This window comes from Durio zibethinus, chromosome 9 (genome assembly GCF_047325235.1).
Source record: "Durio zibethinus cultivar Kanyao isolate XHJ-2024 chromosome 9, ASM4732523v1, whole genome shotgun sequence".
Taxonomy (NCBI): Eukaryota; Viridiplantae; Streptophyta; class Magnoliopsida; order Malvales; family Malvaceae; genus Durio; species Durio zibethinus.
Window position 1 is genome coordinate 27,767,599 of NC_143170.1, and position 15,340 is coordinate 27,782,938.

The 15,340-nt window shown below is 29.9% G+C and overlaps 2 protein-coding genes and 1 non-coding gene across 4 annotated transcripts; 1 reads left to right on the forward strand and 2 right to left on the reverse strand.

Moving 5' to 3' along the window:
- Positions 1–3,871: 3,871 nt before the first annotated feature.
- LOC111314111 (mitochondrial phosphate carrier protein 2, mitochondrial-like) lies at positions 3,872–7,615 on the reverse strand. Of its 2 annotated transcripts, XR_016345336.1 has the most exons (7): positions 7,246–7,609; positions 5,876–6,237; positions 5,743–5,786; positions 4,968–5,182; positions 4,719–4,843; positions 4,448–4,596; positions 3,872–4,279 (listed from the first exon to the last, which is right to left on the reverse strand). XR_016345336.1 is itself a non-coding variant. In XM_022915146.2 (6 exons), exons 1-6 carry the CDS (start codon positions 7,582–7,584, stop codon positions 4,548–4,550), a joined length of 1,134 nt encoding a protein of 377 aa, XP_022770881.2. In that variant the 5' UTR covers positions 7,585–7,615; the 3' UTR covers positions 4,320–4,547. The 2 variants fall into 2 exon arrangements, 1 of the variants encoding a protein (XP_022770881.2); XM_022915146.2 differs by lacking the exon at positions 3,872–4,279 and having other exon boundaries at positions 4,320–4,596; positions 7,246–7,615.
- A 2,053-nt stretch (positions 7,616–9,668) lies between these two features.
- TRNAD-GUC (transfer RNA aspartic acid (anticodon GUC)) lies at positions 9,669–9,740 on the reverse strand. Its single transcript has one exon. It is a non-coding gene; the product is annotated as a tRNA-Asp (tRNA).
- Positions 9,741–10,718: 978 nt separating this feature from the next.
- Positions 10,719–12,626, forward strand: LOC149516924 (coiled-coil domain-containing protein SCD2-like; the record flags this gene model as incomplete). Its single annotated transcript, XM_089765238.1, has 4 exons — positions 10,719–10,809; positions 11,762–11,803; positions 11,952–11,992; positions 12,447–12,626. Coding segments are annotated over 4 exons (354 nt in total), but the record flags the coding sequence as incomplete, so codon positions are not given.
- Between the last annotated feature and the right edge of the window lie 2,714 nt (positions 12,627–15,340).

Sequence of the window (15,340 nt, forward strand, 5' to 3'; positions counted from 1 at the left end):
AGCAGTACCATTGCAGTCGAGCTATCACCTCAAATTCAGGTCCTAATGCTGACAAAATTGAAGCTTTGGAGTGGTAATTTTCGTGATCAAAACTGTACAAACATTACCAATTTAAGCAAGCAGTAGGGCTTCATTTTTGGTGATATTGGTATTTCAACAATCTGATATATGACCTAGCCAGCTGCTAGCCATTGTGATGATAGATGGAAGACATTTACAAGTTACAATCACCCAATAATTGCACAAGTTCGTACGATAATAGTCAACATGATAATGGCCGGTATGAATGATCTTTAATGCTTGTAAGTAGAGAATGCCGCCCCATCCATGAATCCTCGCCATCCAGTGATTTCTCTCTGCTGGCTTGGATGTATATTTTGTGCCTGGTTACAGTTGTACGAGTGAATCACTTTCTCTGTGTCCACGCGAAGGAAAGATAAAAGGTGAAACTTGAAAGAGAAAGCATGCAGCAGAAAAGTTTCATCATAGAATAATATAATTGAAATGCGGCGTAAACCTTAGCTAAGCAGTCTCGCATGGAGAGCCTGGACTGGACTCTGGAGAAACAGTTATTTGTTTGGCATATAGGAATCATTTCAGTTTTCAGGGCTTTTCAGCTTTCAGAAAAGTTCTCTCCTGTGGTTGAAAAGTACTACCGACTAGGTTCTAGAGACTTAGCAATGGTTTTATCCCTATAACTAGGGATGTAAATGAATCATGCATAGGGATGGGAATTTAACCTGACCTCGGCGGGGTTCGGCCCGACCCGATCTTATGAGGTCGGATTTTTTTTTTTTTGAATTTCGGGTTTTGGGTCGGGTCGGGTAATGTTAGGAAATAGTCGGGGTCGGGTTTTAGGCATACCCGACCCTACCCGACCCGATATTATTTAAAAAATTATTTTTTAATTAATTTTTTAATTATTTATTTATATATATTTATATAATAATATTTTTAAATATTTATATTTTAAAAATAATATTTTTATTAATTTCGGGTCGGATCGGATCGGATACGGATTATATAATATCGGGTTCGGGTCGGGGTCGGGTATGAAAAAATAAAAAAATTTCGGGTCGAGGGTCGGGTTTATTGATGATAAAGTCGGGTCGGGTTCGGGGCGAGCAAAACCCGCCCGAACCCGACCCGATGCCAACCCTAATCATGCATGAATTTTGCTATGCTCATATTTATTTTTTAAATTAATAAATTTTAAAATATTATTTACGATCATTTGTTAAATTTAATAAATAAATAGAATATGAACTTATTCACAAATTTTTTTTAAAATATTTTATTCATTTATGCTCTTACATAAAATCATCATATATAATATATATTCCTATGACCTATCTAAAGCCGAAACAATTAAAAGGAAAAAGGAAAATCAACTTTCCTTCAAATTAACTGACGAAATTGCAACCTTCCAATCAAACCCTATTGCAATATTGCACCAAATATCTTTTAGTTTAATTTCTTAATTATAATAGTTAGTAGGGAAGCATTATATAAGCTCTTCCCATGCATGATTTTAAAATTGCTACGAACTATTTAGGAGCTCAATTGAGCACCAAAACTTAGTTAGTCGACAGCCATGATCGACCAAATCCAAATTCATGTTCCATTATTAATATGTAAGCCTGTCTGCTTGTTAAAGTGCATAACATTTCTTGAAACATGTATCTATGACAAAGCTAGCTTTGAATTTCTTGAGCAGGGAAGACAAGGTGATGTGGGTTCATTCATGCATAAAAAACCATGGAAAGGAGCGCTTGGGAGGGCCTCATGCTGCATTAACTGAACATCTACTGAGATTTGAGAGCGACGAATCGGCTACGCGTGCATGATGGTGGTGTTGTCCTTTTTGAACGCCTTAATTTGCGGGGCTATAAAGGTTTTGTTTTTTATAACCCTTTTAGCTTACCTACTGGCTCTAGGAAGTTGGTATATATGTAAATGAAGTGCTCATCTTTTAACACAAGAACTATTGGGAGTGGCTCTATCACGTACAGTGAACTATTTAAAGAGAAGGATGGACAGCAGGGCAATATAATTTAAAATATGATTAAGTAATATAAGATGAATATAATATAAAACAAATATGAAAATAATATAATTTATAATTTTAATAAAAATTATGTATAAGTTTAATAAAACAAAAAAAAATTATTTTATATTTTTATTCACATGAATCGTGATACTTAATTTTTATATAAAATAAAATATGAAAACATAAATTTTAATATTTTACATAATATAAATATATAAATTACTATATCTAAATGTAAGCCGAGACCAAATTTTATTGAATAATGTTAGGCTCAATCAATCGAGTCCATGAGACCCACAAGGAAAACATTGAAATTTATTTAAATTTTTTTTTTGAAATATTTACTTTAATATATATAAAAATTTATTAATGAATTTAACAAATTTGTCTCCGAAGTTATTAATTTTGCGGATAAAAAAGTGTATGAAAAAATTTTGGATGTCTGATAAAAATTTTCCTTTAAATTTTTTTATTTTTTTAATTTTTGAAGGTGTTCATAAAAAATTTAAAAAATGTTCAATAAAAAAATTTTCCTTTAAATTTTTTTTATTTTTCAATTTTTTATAAGCTAGCTCCACTATAATCTCACACATTATACCTGATTGACTATATATCACACTTGAATCACACTTGTCAGGTTGAAGGTAAAAGTATAAAAGGCAACGGGTAAAATTTTGGGGAAGATCTCATCCAGCCTGTTTTATCTTTGGATAAAACCTACATGAAGTAAAATTTATAAAAAAATTTTAAAAAATAAATAAATAAAAAATTTAAATTAACAAATTGATAGAGTTCGATATAAAAATTCATAATATATAAAAAATTCTAAAATAATTTTTATAATTTAAATTTGATTGATAATTATTTAATAATAAAATTTTTATCAATATTTTTATTAAAAATATTTATTTAATAAATATATCAAAATTATTAAAATATTTTTTTAATTTTATACATTTAATTTATTGGACAAAATATTTTAATTTTTATTTACTCAATTTTTACAAAAAATTTCACAAACTTTAACTATAAAATTTTATCCTCTATCTTGACTGTATTCATGCCTCTTTTTTCATGCACATACAATATTAAATGTTAGAACACAATCCTTCCTTCGATGCCTCCGACATTTTCCTTCTCCTTAACAGATCTAACAAGGGTCACTCTGCTCCCAACGAGTACAGAGTTAAATCAACACTTCCATAGTCAAATTGTCTTAAAATTTCAAGTTTCGTTGACTTGAAATTGTGTGCATTTTGTTAAACAGCCAGCTGGCAAGTTTGACATGACTGATGGAAGAATCTGCATTGATGAGCTTCAAACTCTGCCCAATTAGAATGTGGGCTTAGATTTAACTGCTCATGGGTAGGATAATTCGTTGGAATACGAAAATTTATTTGAAATTTTGAAATGTTTAGATATAAATATTAAATTTGTTAAATCAATTTAGATAAATAAATAAAATTTGATCAAAAAATAAAATTAGAATTAGATTTTATCATTTAAGATTTGAGTTCGATCCAATTCAAAAATTTTTAAAATTTTTTTTATTATAATAGATAAGACCCATTTATTTTATTTTTATAATAGATAAAACCTATTTATTTTATAATTTGTAATATGATAAAGTCTATTTTTTATATAAAATAATAATTTAATTTTAAATTACATTTAATAAAATTAAATTAAAATCAAACTCAAATAATTAATAAATTTAATTGAAATTATTTAAATTAATTAAATTAATAATTTACAATTTTTTTAATTTTAAATATCGATGTTTTGAACAAATTATATTTTATTATACCATATAAGAATGAGTTTAAATAAAAAATAAGACCTGAAAAATCAAATTAAGTTGGGCTTAGAGTTACTTGAAATGTTGGAATATTATGTTTCCAAATGTAACCCGGCTCGGCCCTTAAGCAGGTCTAGGGTGAGGCCTGTTCACGTGACTGAGGCAGAGTTCATGGCCATAAGATCCACTGGTTAGAACTTAGACCTCTGGATCTCCTCTTATTTGTTAAACCCTTTCAATTTCAGTTTACCGTTGGCTAGGGTTTAAGCCTATCATTATCATCATCATCATCATCCTCACATGGTGAACCAGGGTCATCCACTAACCATCCATGGCGGTTTCGGGATTAGGCTTGTTCTCTCTTTGTTTTTTGATCATCGGTTCAATGAGATCGTGTGTCGATTTCATCTCAGGTCAGGGGAGATAAACAGCTGTGAAAACATAAATTGACGAAAAAAGAAAGACTAGAAATGATTAAGAATTCAAGAAACAATATAATATAATCGTTGAGAAGAATACAGTATTCAGAAATTCAATTTGTTCAAAAGAAAACAATACAGAGACCACTAGTGACTAATGCTAATTCTGTGGACATCAACCTGTTATTATTGCTTTCTCAATATGGGGAATCCTGTTGTTTAATTCCTAAATTGAACTAAAAATAATTGCATCCTGTTTGCAATGCAAAACAACAATTTTTCATGCCTTTGCAGCAGCTGGAGTAGGAGAAACACCACCGGTAGTTGGCCTGCAGAAAGCGATCAGATGTAGGTCAATTGATTGATTCGAGAAACACCAATGAATAAATGAACGAATCAATTTCTAGGAGAAACCATCAATATAAGTAAATGTTGGAGGCAGAAAACTTACAGCCCAACAAACACTTTAAATCCATCATAGATTACCCATTGTGCTCCAGTAAGGGTTCCAATCATGACAATACGAAGGGGGAGGCCACGGGTCAAAAGACCCCATAATCCTAGCTTCTTCACCGCCTGCGACAGAGAAAAACAGAAAGCAATTACAAAAAAAAAAAAAAAAAAAGCAGGTGAGCATGTGAAAAGTGAAAGAGAAACTACGCATATCCATGCAATTCAAAAAAATAAGGTTTTTACTGACGTCACCAACAGTTGATCCCTTGGCATTGTTGAGAAAAGACACCAGGTTGTCAGCGGGATGTGACACAACAGCACAGAAAACACCAGCTATGTACCCACCAGCAAAGCTCACCCCAAGTTGCAATGGTTTACTGCACTGGTCTTTCGGGGTGGGGATGGAATACTTGTAGATTAACTCAACAGTATTTTCATAAGTTGCAAATTTCATCATTGTATCTGCAAAATATCATTTCAGTTCATCAGTACAAAATTAAAGCTTCTCGTAACTTTTGGAATCATATAGAGGAGATTAACAGAACTCACAAACACCACAAAAATGAAACGCAACAACGAGCAGCCAATGTTATGTTCCTTTTTCAAGTGCTCAATTCACCCAAGAACCAATCTCTAAATATAAGTAATATTACAACAGAGATAGTTGAAAGCCCATTTTAATGTTTGAGCCATGATGGGATTGTCATAAAGGTACTTGTCAAGATAGGGAATGTAGTTAAACAACAAAATAATTGCTATCTACTTGCATACGATTGCAAAAAGCCCTAAAGCTAAGCAGCTTCTGATGCCATTAAAGAAAGCTGTAAGCAGGCGTGAACATGGTGAAATAAGGTATAAATTGCTAAAAGAACAATCCATTAATATATTCAGAGTTAAACACAAAAAATTGACAAAAGCAAATCAAAAGGAAATTCAAACTTCATGGCAAACAAACAAATCAGTAACAAAAGATCATCGCAAAGTGTATTTGAAACATGAAATGCAGGAAATGTTTGGCTTACATGGAATTTGTCGTCCCCAGAGAGGACCGATTCCTTTGTACAACCTACAAACATGTAAGATCATAGAATCAACATTTCAAACAAACAATAAATCCACTAAAAAAAACAAAGGTTTTTTGTACAGATATCATACCCGCCAAAACCTTCAGCCTTCACAAATTTTGGAAGCCCGTCTGATAAACCTCGTGCAAATCCAGGCTGAGTTTGCACACGAACTTTGACTGCCTCCATGGGGCAGAGAGCAACATCAGCAATCACTTCAGCAGATGCTGAACCAGCAAGATAAATCAGGGTCTTATACTTTGTGGCATATTCAGGCCCAGCAATGTCGGAATAGTACTTCTTGAAGAATTCATAGAAACCATATTTACAAGCACCCTGAGCACTGTAACCAAGCAGGGTAGGTGCCCAACCCTTGAATAAACCTTTAGCACCTTGCTCCTTTAGCAAAAGTGCAAATCCAGATGAGGTGCTCTTGTATTTTAGTGGGTCAATCTGAGTTTCCAACAACATTCATTCATACATTAGAAATTTGACATTCCCTTTTGTACAATATAAGAGAAAACAAAAGGTAGTTTGTTTAAAAACAATCAAAATAACAATGTCATTGTCAGAGGATTGAGAAAGGAATTTACAGGTTTTATTTACATATTTGGTGACAAATGTTGAAAATAGATGCATTTTTGCATTGACCACAAGATTTGAACTATTGGCAGCCGCCAAGGAAAAAAAGACAGGTCTTACACGCCATTGGAAACATCGAAGGGACAATTAACCATTTGTTGATTTAAAAATTAATTTAACGAAAACAAAAACGTTTCAAAGTCCATTTGATGGTAAAATACTAAGATTTAGATGAATAATGTTGTTCCGAACCTTGAGGAGTCAACAACTAAATAAAATACCCTAAAATCCTTAACTCTAGAATCCCAAGAAAATTTGAACATTGCTTCCTGTTGAAAAGTCAATACAACAATAATGAAACAGTAAAAAGCTAGATCAAGGCACCATCCAGTAAATCTCAGATACAAAGGCCAAATCAAACAAGCACATTTACATGAAAAAGGAGAATTAATGACATGGGTTTGAAGTTTTTTTAATGGTAAGGGTTTTTGGATTTTGTTCGATATATTTTTTATCTGTCAAATAAATTTATTAATGTTGAATCTAATGAATTAGTAAAAAATTATATTTTCATAATCTTTCAATGGATTCAAATTCAGATAATCAGAAGAAAAACAAACTCGCTTTAACACTTGAATTAATCTCCTTGGATGGTTTTAAGTTTTAATTTATCATTTCTTCGGATAATCAAATCCAGAATTGAAACAATCATCTTGAATTCTGTTATACAAAATGAATTATTGGAATACTCAGAGACTAAGTAAAGGCTCATATATATGAAGGAATCAAATGGAAACGAATCCACATTAAGCAAAAAAAAAAAAGAGAAGAAAATACAACATCTTAAAATGATTGGATATTGAACGAAGAAAAAAATACCTGTATATTGCACTTGATAACATCGAGAGGCGTGACGGCGGTGTGAGTAAGGCCGCAGCACAATAAACCACCGACCGTACACGCGGCGTAAAAAGCCGGCGAGTACATCTCGATCCCTTCCTTGGGCGAGGGTATCACAATCCTACTCGCACTGACCCCTGCATCACCAATCACGTTCGATGATGATGATGAAACGGACAATGATCGAGGCAGCACATGATGATCATCAACGGCCTTCGTCAAAGACGTGTCCAAACCAAAGAGTCGCTCGGTTGAGGAAGGAGTGGAATAGAGGAAGCTGGGAAGGAGAGACTGACGAGTGCTATCAGAGATTGCCATTGTTACATTTTGTGGTTCGTCTGCTCGCGCTCTTTTTTATTCACTTTTGCCGCAGGACTTTGACTTTTCCACGAATTCGACCGTTGCTTATTTTCAAATTTTTTTATAAAACTAAAATAAAATTTTGAGCAACCACAGAGTTTAAATTGAAATTTCATTTATTAATAAAAATCAAATTTATTAAATTAAAATATTTAAAATAAACTTTATTTATTTATAATTAATTTTATGATAATTTTCAGGAGATTAAATTTTATTCATTGGTTTTTAAAGGTATTGATATTTTATTAAAAATTTACAAAAGAATATGGCATCTTTTTATATAAATTAATAAAGTAGGTAAGCACATACGTAAACTATCTTAAAGATGAAGAGGTAAGCATGGACGTAATGGACAGGCATTGCAAGTTCAGGCACGCAAGACAGTCGTAAAAGAAAAGTTCTTCATAATAATTTTGGATTGAAAGTTTTTTTATCGTATTAAAAAATAAAAATAAAAATAATTTAAATTGAATCGGTTTTAATTTAATTATTTTTAAATAATATATAATTTTTTAAAATTTAATTTGAATATAAATTTAAATTTTTATAAGATTCGAAACGAATTAAATTTTATTAATTTAATAAAAATTCAATTTGGTTCGGTTTAACGATTTTTTAAATTTAAATTTTTTTATATTATTTTAATGTAATTGTAATATATTTAAAATGTTTTAAAATAAAATAATTATTTTTATTTTATAATAATTTAAAATATACATAAAGTTTATAAAAATATATAATTTAATTTATTTTTATTTTTTATTTTTGATTTGATATTAATACAAACTTAATATGTACATTTAATATCTGAATTTAATTTAAATTAAATAAAAAAATTGATTCAAATTAAATGGAATATTATCATTTTAAATTAATTTTTAGTTTTTAAAATTTTTTTCCCCAATTAAAAAGTGTAATTTATAACCATACCTTTAATCCATTTAAACTCTCAAATAGAATTTTTAAAATTAATTTTTAAATTTTTAAATTTTAACATTTATAATTTTTTATTCCCAAATTACAAATCTCTAATAAAAAAAAAACACATATGCGAGAAGCATGACTCTTCCGATTGTCGGCTCAGTCCATCCTTTTTGAATCCGCCCTTTTGACAAACTTGGTCCGAAGCCTTATAAATAATGGGTCCCTTGACCCTGACTTTTCCAGCATTCCACAAGCTAGAAGAGCCTGGAAGACTGGAAAGCTACCTATAATTTCAACTTCCAAAATATTATAATAATTGGCTAAGTTTATATGACTAAAAAACAGTTAAAATCATAAAACAAGAAAAATACTATCAAATTGTTAAGACGAATCAAAACGTTTTTAACATGTTTTTTTTAACCGGAATTTCACCATATGCCATATTTAAACTAAACTCAAGTAATAAGGTTCAATTCGGTAAATTTTTTTATAATTTACTTTTTGCTTTTCTCATTAACAAGTTAAAAGTAAAAATTAAAATATTAACAAAAATGTTGCAAAAAATAATTAAAATATAAGAATGACATCGAATAGAATTGAATGTGATTGATTTTTTTTATAATATATAAAATATTAATTTTTTAAATTTAAAATTTTTGGATTATTTTAATAAACTAGAATAGAATTTTATTAGTTTAATTTGATTTATTGATTTTTGTAATTTTTTATTTTTATATAATTTTTAATATATTTAAATAAATTTAAGTATAAAATAATTATTTTTATTTTAAAAAATTTTAAAAGATATAAATTAATAAAAATATATAATTTGATTTGATTTATTTTTTATTTTTTATTTATAATTTAAAATTCAATATATATTTAATATTTAAATTAAATAAAAAATTTATTCAAACCAAATAATATAATTTTCAAGTTTGTTTTCTCACCTAAGGTATTCTTCGCCACGGCTTGGTTAGGATATGCTTTGTGGGCCAGAAAATTTTCGTACATAAGAAGGCCAATAAAGTGGAAACAACGCCCTGCTGTTGACTCATGCGCCTACGGTGTCCGTCTTCCCGGTGCTACCATAAACATCGCCAGCCAAAAAGTATAATCGCCGTTGCCGGGGATCGAACCCGGGTCACCCGCGTGACAGGCGGGAATACTCACCACTATACTACAACGACAGGGTGACCGTATCTTCCAACTTTATCATCTCGACCAATTACTAACCCTACCTGCCTAATATGCGTCGTCGTTTTGGTTTGAATTCATTTGTGTAACCAATATAATGTTACCATTAAGTTGTGATTTAAGGCCAAAATAGACAATAATAATACCAATAACAATATATGACTTGATTTGTGGTTGAATTATGAAAAAGTTTACTTAAGAATTAAAGCTTATTGGTAATTCTCTTTCGAAAAAATTAATTTACGCATGTACATATTCTTAGTTATTAATATAATAAATTTAGACCGTCCAACTAAAAAAAAATTATAATTAAAATTTATTTTCTCCGAACTTCAAGATGGGTCGTTGAATTGTTCTAAATGTGATATTGTAGTTAAAATGAAACGGTAAATTTCACAAAATTTAAGCTAATTAATTAGTAACTGTCAATGATTTTGGGTACTTGGTTTGAAGGCTTCACAAACACAAAAAATGCACTCATGAATATCAAGAGGCTATCTTTTATCTTATCTCAATTATGGATGTAATCACAAATTATAATACTATGACACTACTTTAGTGTAATTTTAATTTTGACCAACCAATAATTAGTGTGCATTATATATGCAGTTATGTATATACATGCATTGCCCAAAAAAAATGTATGCTGTCTGCTGAAGAAAGATGTGAGGAAGCAGAAGCAAGAGCGAGGGAGCTTGAGAAACAGGTTGGTTCGTCAATTTTTTTGGCGGCAAGATCTTCTCTCCCTGCTTGGTAAATCCCTTCAATAGGCATATACTTGAAGAAGCATATTCAGGTAGTCATGTTAAATATTTTTGTAACTTGTGAACAAGTTTAACATTGTTATTCAGCATTTGAGTTGTAGTAATACTTTTTCCCCTCCTTTATGCATTGACATGAAGTTCAGTTTTATTATTACTTATGCATTTCGTGTGCACTTTTGAGAGTACTGATTTACTCATTTTTTGTTTCACTCTAGTGCTGTTTTCAGGGTTGAAGATGCTGTTGGACATGCATTGGGCAGGCACAGACGACTGAGTTTGCTTCATCAATCAGTCTCAGGTTTGCTTTATCTGTGTCACTTTGAAGTTTTCTTTAACCTTTTATAAGCAATCAATCTAGTTGGATGTACTTAATTTCTCAATATTTATATTTTGCCCCAATTAATTCCTCGAGTATGCTAAAATTTTCATTTCCTCGTGTGTCAACCATAGCTTTGATCAGGGATTTTTCAAAAAACAACCAAACCATCAAATAACAAAAAATGTTTTTTATTAACTCTTCAAATAACATAAATTTTCTAATTTTTCAAAAAATATAAACATTTTCTGAAAGATTATTTCAACGAAACAAACGAAGGCTTAAGTTGGTATTAAATTAAATGGAGTGAAACCAGTGATAGTACTCTCCACTTTTTCCAACAGTGCTTAGAAGTGTAATCAATTTAATTCGAGTTAATATAATATTAAATTCAAATTTGACTTGAAATTCGATATTTGAAATTCAATTTGAACTGAATTCAAGATAAAAATCGAGTTACTCGAGTTCACTCGATTAAATTCGATTAACATGTAAAAATAAACTCAATTTTTATATTTGACAAAAAATTGATTATTTATGCTTGAATTTGAGTTCAAATTTAAGATATTTTATTAATTAAAATAATTAAAATATATTAAAATATAAAAACTCGATTAGGCTCATGAGCTACTCAAGTTAGGTATAAGAATGCTCGAACTTGATTCGATAAGTTGAGCTACTCGAACTCAACTCGATAATAATCAAATTGAATCCAAATTTTATTTGAATCAAACTCGAGTAATTTACGAGTACTAATATATTATTTACATCCCTAACAGTGACCAATTCTTTTTTTTTCTTGAGGCCAAAGCTGTGACAAATTTTCTTTGCCAGCAATTCTTTCCCTTCCACAATTATATCTGTTGGAAATCAGTTGTAGTCTGACAATATCAGCAAAACATTTATCCTTTTACATCTTTAATTTGATTTTCAGATTCGAAGTCACCAGGTGATCCCAAGTTGATAGACGCATTTGGTAAGAGAGCCACTCGTTATCTGTCATCATGGCCTGCTTTCATGTTGGTTTCGGAAAACTTTGGCCTCAATTAGTTTAAAGAGATTTAGTGGTTCTTTATCATTTTGAAATTTTGTAAAATAAAGGTTTTTTTGCCTTTCAACTGCAGAACTAAATGAAGAGGAGGTAGAAGATGCTCTTTTCAAAGAGGTTAGTTACTTTCTTTGTTCAAGTACTTTGCTTGCTGATCATATGTGAGCCATTTATGTATGGTTCTTGCAGATTAGTTATTAATGAATTAGGAATGCTACATTCTCAACAAATAAAAATTATCCATTTGAGGGTGGCAAGCTCATTTTTAAAACCACATTGAGTTCATTTATGATCGGAAGGTCACGGATTCGAGTCTTAGAAATAGTCTCTCTACAAAAATGGCAAAAAGAAGGCTGCATATTATGAACCCTCCCCTAACCCTCGTCAAGCGGAGAGCCTTGTGCACCAAGATTTGCCCTTTATAAAGTTCTGAATTTATGAGAAAAGTCAGTAATGTTTTGGCATCATGGTAGGTTAGCTCTCTCAGTGCAGGCACTCTAGAGCTTCCCTTGCTGTAGAAGGCTTGCTTTATGTTAGAAATTCTTGCTCTTATAAATTATAATTGTTATAGGCCTGGTTAAGATATGTCTGGAATAGAGCCGAAGTACATGGTGTGGAAGAGGATATTGCAGAAGAACGGCTTCAGTTTTGGATCAGCCGTGCTGGGCAGACCCCTACTTCACACGATGATGTGGATGGTAAACCTACTTGTAACGGTTCAGATCGAATCAAATTTAATTCGAATTTTTAAATAATACATAATATTATAAATTTTTAAAATTCAATTTAAATTTGAATCAATCTTCTTAAAATTAATCTAATCTAAATCAAATTTTATTGATTCGGTTAAGTTCATCAATTTTTAAAATTTATTTTTTTTATTATATATATTATTTTTATAAAATTTTTAATATATTTAAATAGATTTATGTATAAAATAATTATTTTTATTTATATAAATTTAAAATATATATATAAATTAATAAAAATATATAATTGGGTTTGATTTGATTTTTTTTTTATTTTTCACATCTTGATCTAAAATTTAATCTGAACTTAATATATATATTTAATATTCGAATTTGATTAAAATCAAATAAAAAAATTAATCTGAATTGAATCAAACATTAAAATTTCGAATCAATTTTTATTTTTTTCAGTTTTTTTCCTCGTCCCTACCTATTTTAATTTTTTTCCCCTAAAACACAATGCATGGTAGTTAAATAAAAATTTCATTTCAATCTTTGTATATTGTAAAATAAAAAGTCTCATTTCATACTTTGTAATAAAAACATGTTTAAAGCCGACTCGTGTAATGGACTGCATGACTTAGCATTACATCACTCACCACCGAGAAAATAAACGAAAGAAAGTGTTGGATAAAATAAAAATTGAAAAAAAAAAAAAAAAGCCACTTCGCTTTTCTCTACTTTGCAACTTAAATTAATACTACAAAAAAATAAATAAATTTTTTTTAAAAAAAGTGTGAGATCAATGGAAAGAAAGAAGCAAAAGTGAAGCTTTGCTTTTATTTAAGTGATCAAAAGTCATATTTATTTATTATTGAGACACATTTTCCAACTCTGATTCTCCCATCTAATATTAATTTAATTAATTTTTAAACAAAGTTTAGACCATAACACCATTTCAAATGTGCCCAACCAACCCCTTTGCTTGTAGGCTTATGTTTATTACTATTATATTATCTATACTACCATATAAATTATTTGTATAGTTATATTTTGGATAGATTATAATGCATATATTTTTATAAAAATTATTTAATATATCATTGATGAAATTTTTAAATTTCACTATAAATTTAAAAAATTATCACCTCATGTCGACAGAAGCAAATTTTACTTTTGTCGATTAGTGTTCATGGATATCCCTTAAATATTAAAAATTAAAAAATTGTTAGGAAAAATTTTTTCTGGACTCCTTTCAAATTTTTCCTCAAACACTTACAAAAATTTAAATAATAAAAATTTTTGAAGGAAAACACATTTTTCATTAACATAAATTTATCAAAATTTTTTAATATATATTATAAGTGAACACCTGCAAAAAAAATTTTGAATCTGTCACTGAGCGTTGGTATTGATATTATTAAGATATGTTGAAGTAAAATATGTCTAGATTATGAGAATTTGAATGGTAGGTTTTTTATATGATGCTTAGTATACTTTACATTTCATATACCATCCTGTCTTTTTCTCCTCCATAGAAAGTAGAAGTGGGTAATGAAATCATATTTGAAGCATGAAAAGAGAACAGCCTTGCAATTACTTTAGTTGGGAATGATGAAATAGGATTCCCAAAAATCAGTGACATTTTGGCAAAGCAATGATGAAAATAAGGCTCCTTTTTAGGAGGAGAAAGAAAAAAAATTTTCAGATTGGGTCCAATTTTCTTTTCTATCATCATTTTTTTGCAATATGCAAGTTGGAAAGCATAGATAAATCGGTATCAAACATGAAACAAATAAACAAGAGATGGAATTTGTCCTCTTGCTGTTTGTTTCTTGGTTTGGTTCATATCATCCACTCTTCATTCTTTTCTTTTTCTTTTTCTCGTTTATTTTCCGAGGAAACAAACCCTACTTCTAGCAGAACAAGCTTTTCCAGGGGTGGTCCAAATGCTTACTTGAATCATTTCTCAAATAAATTTCTAGTGTTTCTATCATGACATTGGCATTTTCTTTTCATTTCATTACTTGGTGTTTATCAATCTAGACCCTACTCAACCAACTGCATTGCTTTCACATATTTTATATATAATAACCATTAAAATACTTTTATCAACTTTTAGTTTATATAAATGCCATGATTTGTGTTTAGGTGTTTTTTGGTTAGTAAGATAAGATTCATAAGTAGCTTTAAAAAAATTACTTGTCTAATCTGTCAAAAAAAATAAAAATAAAAAATAAAAAAAATATCAAAATTAAAATTTCAGAATGCGCTTCGATACTCAAATCAATAATTATCAAAAAATGACAACTCTAAACTTAGAGACATCGCAGTTATATGGTTCGGTCAAATATAATACATGCCTATCTTCTCTAAGCGTGGACAAAACTTAACAAAAACAAGTGACATAACGAGAGATTTTTTGAAGTTTATCTAGACCAGTCTTTCCATGTAGGGCTCGTCGACTTGACATTAATGTCTCGTGTATGTAGCTTAGGAGAGTACGGGGCATAAATTACCACAAATAAGTAATCATATAGTAAAAAATTGATGATCAAATTATATTTAACAAGAATTTGACATTTCAGTTGTTTTTGAAGTGAAGTAATAATTTTGCAAGTGAGAGAGAAAGGGGTTCCTCTTGGAAGCCATGATAAGGTGTTCAACTATAATGGGGAACATGTGGCATGTGTGGACCAGTCAGCAGTGCCTGAAAAAGGTGAAAAAATGCAATAGATAAAAGGTAGAGACCTCATTATTATAAGAAACCCAATGA

What these genes read in the sequence shown, in the direction of transcription:
- LOC111314111 (XM_022915146.2), bottom strand. Translation starts at nt 7,584, where the DNA reads ATGGCAATCTCTGATAGCACTCGTCAGTCTCTCCTTCCCAGCTTCCTC. An exon ending in CTGGGGACGACAAATTCCAT is followed by an intron (nt 5,183 to 5,742) that starts GTAAGCCAAACA and finishes GATATTTTGCAG; the next exon opens with ATACAATGATGAAATTTGCA. An exon ending in TTTAAAGTGTTTGTTGGGCT is followed by an intron (nt 4,597 to 4,718) that starts GTAAGTTTTCTG and finishes CGCTTTCTGCAG; the next exon opens with GCCAACTACCGGTGGTGTTT.